The sequence below is a fragment of the Nerophis ophidion genome, linkage group LG01, assembly GCF_033978795.1.
Source record: "Nerophis ophidion isolate RoL-2023_Sa linkage group LG01, RoL_Noph_v1.0, whole genome shotgun sequence".
In the NCBI taxonomy this organism is placed as follows: Eukaryota; Metazoa; Chordata; class Actinopteri; order Syngnathiformes; family Syngnathidae; genus Nerophis; species Nerophis ophidion.
In genome coordinates, this window is record NC_084611.1 from 30,467,650 (window position 1) to 30,479,993 (window position 12,344).

Genomic DNA, 12,344 nt, shown 5'->3' on the forward strand with positions numbered 1-12,344 from the left:
TATACTTATTACTTAATTATTTCTAAATTACGAGCATGAATCCACAAATATCATATTTAGTACTGTCATATGTATAATGAATAATAATAACAATGGATTAGATTTATATAGATCTTTTCTAAACACTCAAAGCGCTTTACAGAGAACTGAGAACCCATCATTCATTCACTCCACATTCACACCTTGATGGTGGTAAGCTACATTTGTAGCCACAGCTACACTGGGGTAGACTGATGGAAATTTGGCTGACAATTTGCGCCTAGGGCCCCTACGACCGCCACCCAACAATAATACACTTCCATACGCCAGTGTGAGTGGCACTGGAAGCCAGGTGTGTGAAGTGTCTTGCCTAAGGACACGATAGCCGTGACTAGAGTGGCGGAAGCTGGAATCGAACATGGAACCATCAAGTTGCTGGCATGGCCACTCTACCATGTGAGCCAGGCCGTATAAATACATCTCCTAATGAAGATAGGCAGTATTGATACATTAAACATTATTAGTATCTACATGTTTTTAAATCAAATAAATATCAAATATAATTAATTGATGTATTTCCAATTTTGTTGAGAGCAATTTTTTTATATTAAATACATAATTGTGAATGGGCAAAAATAACATTTAGTTAGTGTACAGTATGTATTTTACTTAATATAACAGATTAATCGAATTAAATAATGACATTAATTAATGTGAATACATATTGTAATTATTAATAATATAATATCATGATCATTATACAGAATTATTATATTTTATAAAAACTACCTATTACCTCTGTTTGACTAAATCTGTAAAGTAGCTTTAAGAATGTCTAGTATTATGTCAAACGTGTTCAAAACATCACATATTTCTTAATAACTATTAGATTTTATGTTGGGTTTAAAAGGCAGTTAACACTATTTTTGCCTATCCTTAACAGTCCCTATGTAAGACAAGAACACATGTTTTTCTCTTTCTAATGCATTCTAATTTGTAATATACGGCAAGTCTGAGTTGGCTAACAAGGAAGCTAATGTGAGTTCTCTACTGTGACTATAAAGCCCTCTAAAAAAACTTCAAACACAGCCAACAATACTCCATTTACATGTCTTGACCTGAATATTAACCAAGTATCAGCATTATTGTTCTTATAAAGTTAAAGTTAAAGTACCCGTGATTGTCACACACACAGCAATTGTGGTGGAATTTTTCTCTGCATTTGACCCATCATCCTTGATCACTCCCTGGGAAGTGAGGTGAGCAGGGAGCAGCAGCGGTGGCCGCGCCCGGAATCATTTTTGGTGATTTAACCCCCAATTTCTACCCTTAATGCTGAGTGCCATGCAGGGAGGTAATGGGTTCCATTTTTATAGTCTTTGGTATGACTTGGCCGAGGTTTGAATTCACGACCTACTGATCTCAGGGCGAACACTCTAACCACAAGGCCACCGATAAGAGCTAAAGCCGTAAAACTACTTTTAGCGGCGCCTTGATCACAGAGAGGTAACTATATCTTATGCATGACATACTGAGCATGTGAGCTACTGTATTGCCTCTTAGTTGGTAAAAGTTAATTCCAGATTATTAATCATGACTCTCACTTGCATAGTAGAAGGTTGTGGCCATAAACCGAGAAGTTGGTCATCTTTTACATTCAACTTAGACTGGAAGACACAACAAAATGCAAATTTGGGGCCACTTTTTTTTTTACCTGTGTGATGATTACGATTATTTCTTCATCCAAACGGGAAGGCATAAACATCCCATCAGTCAGCATTCCAGTGAGAGCAGATATGTACAGTGTTTGTGTTATGTTCGTAGTTTGTATTTCGTGTTTAACAGTTAGCAATACTGCTTAGTTTTATTAGAGCTGGATCTGCTCATCACTCAGGGTCTAAAACTTGTAGCCCATCCTCTGTATACTTAGGCTAAAAAATATAAGATTCTGGATCATCATGTGTCACAAAGTAGTCGTTGGCTCACATGATGTCTGCCATGACTAGTAGTGGTTGTTTTTGAAAAAATAGTCAAATTTATGATGAGTCTGTGAAATGAATGTGATGCCGTATGTTTCAAATGACTAAACTATGTAAACATTACATGTTATTATGAATGTGCCTGTTACTACATTAGATATATAATTACAGTACAGCATGTATATACAACGTTGATGGGGTTTTTTGGATATTTTTTTAGAAAGATTTACAGGCGGAATAGATCAAATCATATTACCACTACTGTTAGCTGACTCTTTCTAGCGTTTATTTACAAATTACAATGCATAAAAAAGAACAACATGTGTGCATGTCTCATTTAGGGATTGTGAATAATAGGCTAAATTCCCAAAAAGTGCAGTTCCCCTTTCATAAGGAAAAGTAGTTATATGTTCCATCCACAATTATCTCTGAATCCAAGGACATGGAAAGTCAATAGAGTAGTTCAAGCAATTCACTAAAGATGACAAATGTTTAAACCTTGGTGTAGGTCTGTGCTCTGTATGATCAATTGTCTGCTTCTACCTGGAAGGTGACACTGCCTACGGGCAGGTACTTGTGATCCTCCAGCATGCTGAGGTATTCCGCCACCAGGGCAGCGGCATGCACTAGACACATGGCCGACTCAGTGTAACACTTCCTGTTGTTGTGCTTCTCGGCCATGTTCTGCAGCCAGGTCAGGCGGAGGTCTGGGGACGTCTGGTAGCCTTTTGCTATCCTGGTGGTGGAACATCAGAAGGAAGGTGTATCATATGTCATCTTAGTGGATTTCCTACATTCTTTAAAAAAAGACTAATGGAAACCAAAGCAATAACTGTTTTCTTATGTATAATTTTTTAAAATTTTGATCGGCCCCTTTTCATATGATGTTTTAGCAACAGGAGTTCTAAGGTGTAATTCCAGGTTTGGGCTAAAAAAGTTATATTTTGGTTTCATCTGACCACATGACATTCTCCCAATCCTCTGCTATATCATTCATGTATCCATTTTGGTACAAACTTAACTCGTCGTGTTTGGAGGAAGAAGAATACTGAGTTGCATCCCAAGAACACCATAACTACTGTGAAGCATAGGGGTGAAAACATCATGCTTTGGGGCTGTTTTTCTGCTTAGGGGACAGGACGATTGATCCGTGTTAAGGAAAGAATGAATAGGGCCATGTATCGTGAGATTTTGAGCCAAAACCTCCATCCATCAGTGAGAGCTTTGAATGGTTGACCAAATACTTATTTTCCACCATATTTTACAAATAAATTCTTTAAAATTCCTACAATGTGAATTCCTGGATTTTTTTTCACATTCTGTCTCTCACAGTTGAAGTGTACCTATGATGAAAATTACAGACCTCTGTCATCATTTTAAGTGGGAGAACTTGCACAATCGGTGGCTGACTAAATACTTTTTTGCCCCACTGTATATAGGTATAATCATGTGACCAGTACAAATAAAAATAAATACCCACTACTACAAACCCTGTTTCTATATGAGTTGGGAAATTGTGTTAGATGATCAAACTGATAAACATTTTTTTTTTTTTGCAAATAATCTTTAGAATTTGATGCCAGCAACACGTGACAAAGAAGTTGTATTCTGTTTATATTTACATCCAACACAATTTCCCAACTCATACGGAAATGGGGTTTATATATTCAATTGAATACACTGCAAACGTTCAAACTTGTAAACTTTGTTATCTTTGGCAAATATTAGCTCATTTGGAATTTGAGGGCTGCAACATGTTTAAAAAAATGGCACAAGTGGCAAAAAAGTTGAGGAATGCTCATCAAACACTTATTTGGAACATCCCACAGGTGTGCAGGCTAGTTGGGAACAGGTGGGTGCTATGATTGGGTATAAAACAGCTTCCCAAAAGATGCTCAGTCTTTCACAAGAAAGCGTGAGCAAATAGTCAAACAGTTTAAGATCAACGTTTCTCCAACTGCATCTGCAAGAAATTTAGGGATTTCAACATCTACGGTCCATAATATCATCAAATGGTTCAGAAAATCTGGAGAAATTACTCCAAGTAAGCGGCATGGTAGGAAACCAACATTGAATGACCGTCACCTTCGATCCCTCAGACTGCACTGTATCAAAAACTGACATCAATTTCTAAAGGATATTACCACATGGGCTCAGGAACACTTCAGAAAACCACTGTCACTTTGCAAGTTAAAGCTCTACTATGCAAAGCGAAAGCCATTTATCAACAACATCCAGAAACGCCGCCGGCTTCTCTGGGCCCTAGATCATCTAAGATGGACTGATGCAAAGTGGAAAAGTGTTCTGTGGTCTGACGAGTCCACATTTCAAATTGTTTTTGGAAATATTCGACATTGTGTCATCTGGACCAAAGGGGAAGCGAACCATCCAGACTTATCGATGCAACGTTCAAAAGCCAGCAACTGTGATGGTATGGGGGTGCATTAGTCCCCAAGGCATGGGTAACTCACATATCTGTGGAGCCACAATTAATGCTGAAAGGTACATACAGGTTTTGGAACAACATATGCTGCCATCTAAGAGCCGTCTTTTTCATAGACACCCCTGCTTATTTCAGCAAGACAATGCCAAGCTACATTCAGCATGTGTTACAACAGCGTGGCTTTGTAAAAAAAAAAAAGTGTGGTTACTTTTCTGGCCCGCCTGCAGTCCAGACCTGTCCCCCATCGAAAATGTGTGGCACATTATGAAGCGTAAAATACGACAGTGGAGACCTCAGACTGTTGAACGACTGAAGCTCTACATAAAACAAGAATGGGAAAGAATTCCACTTTTAAAGCTTCAACAATTAGTTTCCTCAGTTCCCAAACGTTTATTGAGTGTTGTTAAAAGAAAAGGTGATGTAACACAGTGGTGAACATGCCCTTTCCCAACTAATTTTGGCACTTGTTGCAGCCATGAAATTCTAAGTTAATTATTATTTGCAAAAAAAAAAAAAAGTTTATGGGTTTGAACATCAAATATCTTGTCTTTGTAGTGCATTTAGTTGCATATGGGTTGAAAAGGATTTTCAAATCATTGTATTCCGTTTATATTTACATCTAACACAATTTACCAACTCATATGGAAACTGGGTTTGTACAATATATATCATTGAAGTTCATTAAAGGACTGCTGAAACAACAAATCTAACAAAGATCCTTTTCATGTGCATGTCTCTAAAAAAGACTGCAAAATAGAAACATTGTTTAATGTACAGTATGCACAGCATGGTCTATGTTTTGGGACTGAATAAAGGCTTTTACAAAGCAAGTGATTCACTTTTGACTTTATTTACTTACACGTCAAATCGTGCATCTGGAGGCCAAATGTTTTGTTCACCAGCAAGTGTGCTATGTGGGGCTGAGTTTGGGTGAGAGTCAAGGCTAAAAGGGGTCTTGTTCACCAGCAAGTGTGCTATGTGGGGCTGAGTTTGGGTGAGAGTCAAGGCTAAAAGGGGTCATGTAAAATTATTGAGAACATGTATGTATGTTCCTTTTGTCTACACCACATAGAAAACACACTGTTTGCATTTGCATGTAAACAAAAGCAGCTTCGAGAGTAGCCAAACCGCGACCACATGGTTACCATGGCGAAGGGAGGCAAACAGATTCAAAACAACGACAACCGCAGAGGAATAGACATGAGCACCGACATGGCTTTGTCACCATCGCAGGAGGAAATGTGCTTTTTTTGTGTTGAGGTCCTAACCTGTACATGAGGTCCATGAGCATCTCTGGATCCTCCTGGAACTCTCTCATCTTCACCGTGTCTGAAAGAATGCTGTTAAGGTTCCTCAGAAGCTCGTCCACCTGTAGGTGACAGTCATGAAGTTTAGTGAAGTTCATAATAATAGTGTTGTGTGATGTACAGTAACTATGTGTTCGATTTGACACCTGCTGGGGCAACTGTGTGTTCTGCATCTCAGCATCCTCCTCTGCGTAAGCAAGGATGGTGCGAAGGGAACATCTCAAGTGTTCCTCCTGGAAGTCTGAGGACTTGCCCACCAGAGAGGCTAGGGACATGGTGACCTGCATCTTCACTCTGGAGAAGTTCTGGTCAAGACACATCGAAACAACCATTTACCTTTGACTGATCTCTACAGCTTTCCTCAAATGATGCTTAAGTGCAATTGTAGCTTCTTAAGGTATTGATCACTACTGATGACTCTTTTATGCAACTTCAACTCTTTAAGCTTGGAGTCACATTGTAAAAACACTACACTTTCATCTAATTAGTTTATAATATCCTATTATACAATAAAAAAGTCAATACAATACATCTAAATACAATTTAAATAAATACTATAGTATGAATAACTATAAAAGTACCGTATTTTTCGGAATATAAGTCACTCCGGAGTATAAGTCGCACCTGCCGAATATGCATAATGAGGAAAGGAAAAAACATATATAAGTCACACTGGAGTATAAGTCGCATTTTTTGGGGAAATTTATTTGATAAAACCCAACACCAAGAATAGACATTTGAAAGGCAATTTAAAATAAATAAAGAATAGTGAACAACAGATTGAATAAGTCTATGTTATATGACGCATAAATAACCAACCGAGAAGGTGCCTGGTATGTTAACATAACATATTATGGTAAGAGTCATTCAAATAACTATAACATATAGAACATGCTATACGTTTACCAAGCCATCTGTCACTCCTAATCACTAAATCCCATGAAATCTTATACATCTAGTCTCTTATGTGAATGAGCTAAATAATATTATTTGATATTTTACGGTAATGTGTTAATAATTTCACACATAAGTCACTCCTGAGTACAAGTCGCACCCCCGGCCACACTATGAAAAAAACTGCGACTTATAGTCCGAAAAATACGGTAAATTAATCGCAAACATGATGATGTGGTGTGTTATAGTTAAATGTAGTTATCTAAAGTATTAGATAACAACACTATACTATTTGTTTCTATTAATCATTTAAGCCCTTTTTTATACGTTCTTCAAATAACGCCACTTTGCAGATCTACAAGCTTGTTGCGATGTGTTTCGTGTGGGTGAGTGATAAATAAACAGGCCTAAATTTTAAATCAGTACTTTTTTAAGAGCAAGTAAGCAACCCAGTGTGTAGTTATCATAGTGTATTCACAGCCCCAGAAGGTAAAGGGATATTTTTCAGTATAGTGGTCCTATTATGGGCTTTGTGTTATGACAAGGTCTGGATGAAAGAAGTCCAGGGCCAAATTTTTGGCTCAGTCCAACCCTTATTGTCACTTGTCATGTCAGTCAGGTGAACTGTTTATCCACATTGATTATCCATCCATCCATTTTCTACCGCTTGTCCCTTTTGGGGTCGCGGGGGATGCTGGAGCCTATCTTAGCTGCATTCGGGCGGAAGGCGGATTACACCCTGGACAAGATTAGTTAAAGAAAAACAAAGGACCGTTCTCAGATGATTTCCTTGAAAGAATGGTTGCTTTGGCAGTCATCATGGAACTTACATCCATCCATCCGTTTTCTCCGCTTGTCCGTTATGTAGCCTAACTTTATCAGCATACCAAAGTAAAAGAGTAATAGCATTGTACAACCTAAGTTTTACTTTTACCCTTGTACTGCTTGTATTTTGTTGATTACATTCTGTCATTTCTATTTAAGTTTGTGTATGTTTTACAAATTTTAATCAAAATAAACCTAAAATTCATGGTTATTTAGACATGTTCCCCTTTTCCATGTATTGTAATGTTTTATGCTAGCGGGCCAGAGGTTCACAGCACAGAGAGCAGGCCCATCAAAATTTCCATAGGAAATGACGAGTTTATTTATTTACTTACTCCATCCATTTCTACCACTTATTCCCTTTGGGGTTGTGCCTATCTCAGCTACAATCGGGCGAAAGGCGGAGTACACCCTGGACAAGTCGCCATCTCATCACAGGGCCAACACAGATAGACAGACAACATTCACACTCACATTCATACACTAGGGCCAATTTAGTGTTGCCAATCAACCTATCCCCAGGTGCATGTCTTTGGAGGTGGGAGGAAGCCGGAGTACCCGGAGGGAACCCACGCATTCACAGGGAGAACATGCAAACTCCACACAGGAAGATCCCGAGCCTGGGATTGAACCCAGGACTACTCAGGACCTTCGTATTGTGAGGCAGACGCACTAACCCCTCTTCCACCGTGAAGTCCTATTTATTTACTCATTTATTCATTTATTCAATGTTGTGTTACAGATTGAGTACAAACAAATGTGTTAGAAATTATTATGACACAAAAAGGGGTAGGAATAATAAACTCTGCTTCTTCCTACTCCTTTTCGGTTATGTTGTAATGAGAAACTGGAAACCTGATGAATCATATTGTAATTGTACACGTTTGAAATAAACTTGCACCATAACCACAAACAAAACAATTATTACTGAAATAAATAGAAAATTATGAATTATAATAATATAATAACAACGTTCCTATTATTATAATACTGTAATTATGGTATTCTTTATATTAGAAGTATTATATATTGTTTATTTTTTTAATTCAATATTACTCACTAAATATACTTATTAAATATAAAATGAATAAACATAAAAGCATGTAAATCAATAACATTAAAACATAATACCCCTTTCAATGGTAATAATAATAATAATAATACTTTTGAATAGTAATATGGTGTTATTTTTTAATTGTGACACTTGTTTTATTTCACATTATTCTAATTCAAACTTGCATTCAAAACAATACCAGACAAAAGGTTTTTCCTAATAACATTATCATTCACAATCGAAATTATTAAACCTTTATTGAAAACAATTTTTTGTACAATTATAAACGTTCTGTAGTTTAACAAAAAACAAAAAAACACACAAATTAATATTAATTTAAAAAAAAAAAAAATATATATATATATATATATATATGCAATGGGGTGGCGACTTGTCCAGGGTGTACCCCGCCTTCCGCCCGATTGTAGCTGAGATAGGCGCCAGCGCCCCCCGCGACCCCGAAAGGGAATAAGCGGTAGGAAATGGATGGATGGATGGATGGATATATATATATATATATATATATATATATATATATATATATATATATATATATATATATATATAAGTAGTGGCCATCTTATGAAAGTATGTAGATTATGAAAATGAATGTAATATTTAAGGTTGAATAATCATTTTGAATGCAGCTGTAAAAAGTAGTAAATTGGCTTATGAGTTTAATAGGTTTGTGAAAAAGCTTGTGACCCAAAATACTTCTATTTCAAATTAAAGTTCTTCATTAAAAGGAATTGAAATCAATTTAATCTATGCTCAGGCTCCAAAAAAACACCATCATTTTAACATGTAACATGCTTTCTAGTTGGAAAATCAAACCTTTAGAAACTATACAATAGAATGAGCAGTACTACAAACAACTATGAAGTACTGTAATATTAATATACAGTATTCACATTGGAGAGTGGCCTTTTACAGTATCTCAAGAAGTGTTTGCGGTTTAGATTTTATTTTAACGTGTTAGGCTGACATTATCGACTCATTCTGCGTCACTATGGTGCAGACTAGTGATGCTATGGGCATACATTACTACTTCACTAAGTTGGGTACACACTCGGTCATGTTTTTGATTATTTTTTTCTTCAATTCAATTATGTTTTGGTTGAATCTCACGTGGTTCACTGTGACAATCGGTATGCTGACTAGCAGTGGGGAGGCTCATAACCTGAATTTTTGCAAGCAACCTAAAGCCTACCACTCATACCCCAAAACACTCATGAGCTGGGGCACTCATATTATAGTATACAGGAACTGTGAAATTGATTATATTTTCTTAAGTTTCATCTAAATGTATTCCTTAAACATCAGTTTATAATAGTTATATTGTAGATCAGTGGTTCTCAAATGTGGGTACACGAACCCCTGGGGGTACTTGAAGGTATGCCAAGGGGTACGTGAGATTTTTTAATAAATATTCTAAAAATAGCAACAATTCAAAAATCCTTTATAATTATATTTATTGAATAATACTTCAACAAAATATGAATGTAAGTTCATAAACTGTGAAAAGAAATGCAACAATGCAATATTCAGTGTTGACAGCTAGATTTTTTTGTGGACATGTTCCATAAATATTGATGTTAAAGATGTCTTTTTTTGTGAAGAAATGTTTAGAATTAAGTTCATGAATCCAGATGGATCTCTATTACAATCCCCAAGAGGGCACTTTAAGTTGAAATCTGTGTAGAAATATTTATTTATAATTGAATCACTTGTTTATTTTTCAACAAGTTTTTAGTTATTTTTTATATCTTTTCTTCCAAATAGTTCAAGAAAGACCACTATAAATGAGCAATATTTTGCAATGTTATACAATTTAATAAATCAGAAACTGATGACATAGTGCTGTATTTTACTTCTTAATCTCTTTTTTTCAACCAAAAATGCTTAGCTCTGATTAGGGGGTACTTGAATTAAAGAAATGTTCACAGGGGTTACATCACTGAAAAAAGGTTGAGAACCACTGCTGTAGATGAGAAATCATGTTAACTGAAATATTATATATTTGTACATCATGCTATATTCAGGTGCTCTATCAATAACCTCTGGAAGAGTGGGATTTATCTATCTGTTATGGTCTAGCGGGGAAAACAAAAATGACGTAAAAATGTGGCGTACAAATTGAATCAGCGCCCGAAAGCATCATGATGATATTGAATCAGGAAGTGGAGCCTCGGCTGCATGCCCGTCTCGTATTGGGCTGATTATGTTGCATCCTCCGCTCAATGTTGTTAAGTCCTCATGCTGCGTGTGCTCGTCTCTTCATTCTTCACTCTAACTGTCAACGACAACAGGCTGACAAGCAGCCATGTGCATGCCCAGGTGTGTGTGTGCGCGTGTGTGTTTGTGTGTGTGTGCGCGCGTGTGTGTTTGTACCCATACATCCACGAGTCGAGCACCATCTATCTCTAACATGAGCAGCAAAGCGGGAAATGATCCCCCATTAGCAGAGACATAATCATCCATGGATCATCTCTACGCCCCCATTCTGTTCAACTGAGCATGGAGCCTGAGCCTAACCACCCATCACTGCCCTCTAATGCACGATATACTCTATATGTGAGTGCATGTGTGCTTGCTGAATGGTAGTGTAGGTAATACATTTGGCGTTCTTCCTTTTCTTCCTGTATACTTTTTAAAGTGCATTAAAATATACATAAATAGTCACTTTAGAGGAATAAAGTAGAACTTCCAAAATAGTCATCAGAATATATAATATAATCATTGTCATGATTTTATAAATTCTGACTGTATTCTCAAAATATTACCACTTCTTTCCTTCCACTAGTACACACGTCATTTAGGTAAGTCTTCTCCTTTTTAGACAAAAACTATTGAATGTTTTAGTGCATTTTATCTATATTCCTCCATAAAATAAGGACATTTTTGTTGATTTATATATATATTATCAAAAGTTGCATTTTTACTGTTAGATAATGTTTGAAATTATGCCATGATTTGTTTGGAAAGTGGTTAACTTACTTTTGCACTTGCAGGAGAGTTAAAAATGTTAAACTGTTACTTAAAACATAGTCTGTAAATTTAATAAAGGTTTTATGATGGCCACAGCTAGACCCTCGAACTGATTATTTCTATTTTACGGGCCCCTAATACAGTGCATGTATCCTTTTGTGTGCTTAAAAGTAGGGTAAATGATGCATTTATGTTTTTGTCGATGCCTCCTTTTATCAAAGCTTTTCTTTTCAGAGTTGGAAGCAGAAATTATGCAATAATGAAACATAGAGGAGTATATTGTGTTTGAGTGAACCCAAAACTGCTAAGCTAATTCCCTTCACAGATTCCTCAATATCAAAAAATATGTTGAGGCAGAGAATACTGTGTGTGTGTGTGTGTGTGTGTGTGTGTGTGTGTGTGTGTGTGTGTGTGTGTGTGTGTGTGTGTGTGTGTGTTAAAGTGCATTCCAGAGGTTGCAGTATGACTTTAATTACAGTGTGCCTACTGTAAACACAAGAAACATCAAACAAGCACAAGAGATGATGGAAGATGGTAATATTCCACTTTCTTTTGAGCTTCTTGATTTCAGTAAGTTCCAGTTGAGCCAGATAAAAAAAACTCCTCTATTTTTAACCAAGTTTAATCCTTTCTGCAGAATTCAATGAGATCCATGCCAGAGCTGCCTTTACTAAGATAATAGTGCTCACTTTCTATTAATATTAATGCAACATTTTTTTGTAGTTCAACAAATAAGGTGACCAACATTTTAAAAACTGCTTTCAGCGTGATGCAATCCACTCCCACAGACGTGACCTTACAAATTGTGTACGATTACAGAAACGGTCTTGAAAAAGACTTAACTTTGTCATACTTTTTTTTTATTATTACTCAAA

The 12,344-nt window shown here is 36.5% G+C and overlaps 1 protein-coding gene across 4 annotated transcripts in view; it reads right to left on the reverse strand.

The window, feature by feature from the left end:
* The window catches only part of dock8 (dedicator of cytokinesis 8), a 164,688-nt gene that overhangs the window by 42,218 nt on the left and 110,126 nt on the right, over positions 1–12,344 (reverse strand). For all 4 annotated transcript variants that reach the window (XM_061900626.1, XM_061900617.1, XM_061900634.1 and 1 more), the window contains 3 exons: positions 5,855–6,013; positions 5,670–5,770; positions 2,502–2,694 (listed from right to left, as the gene is read on the reverse strand). In XM_061900626.1, the coding sequence (XP_061756610.1) occupies positions 2,502–2,694; positions 5,670–5,770; positions 5,855–6,013 (453 nt within the window). The remainder of the gene's footprint in view (positions 1–2,501; positions 2,695–5,669; positions 5,771–5,854; positions 6,014–12,344) is intronic.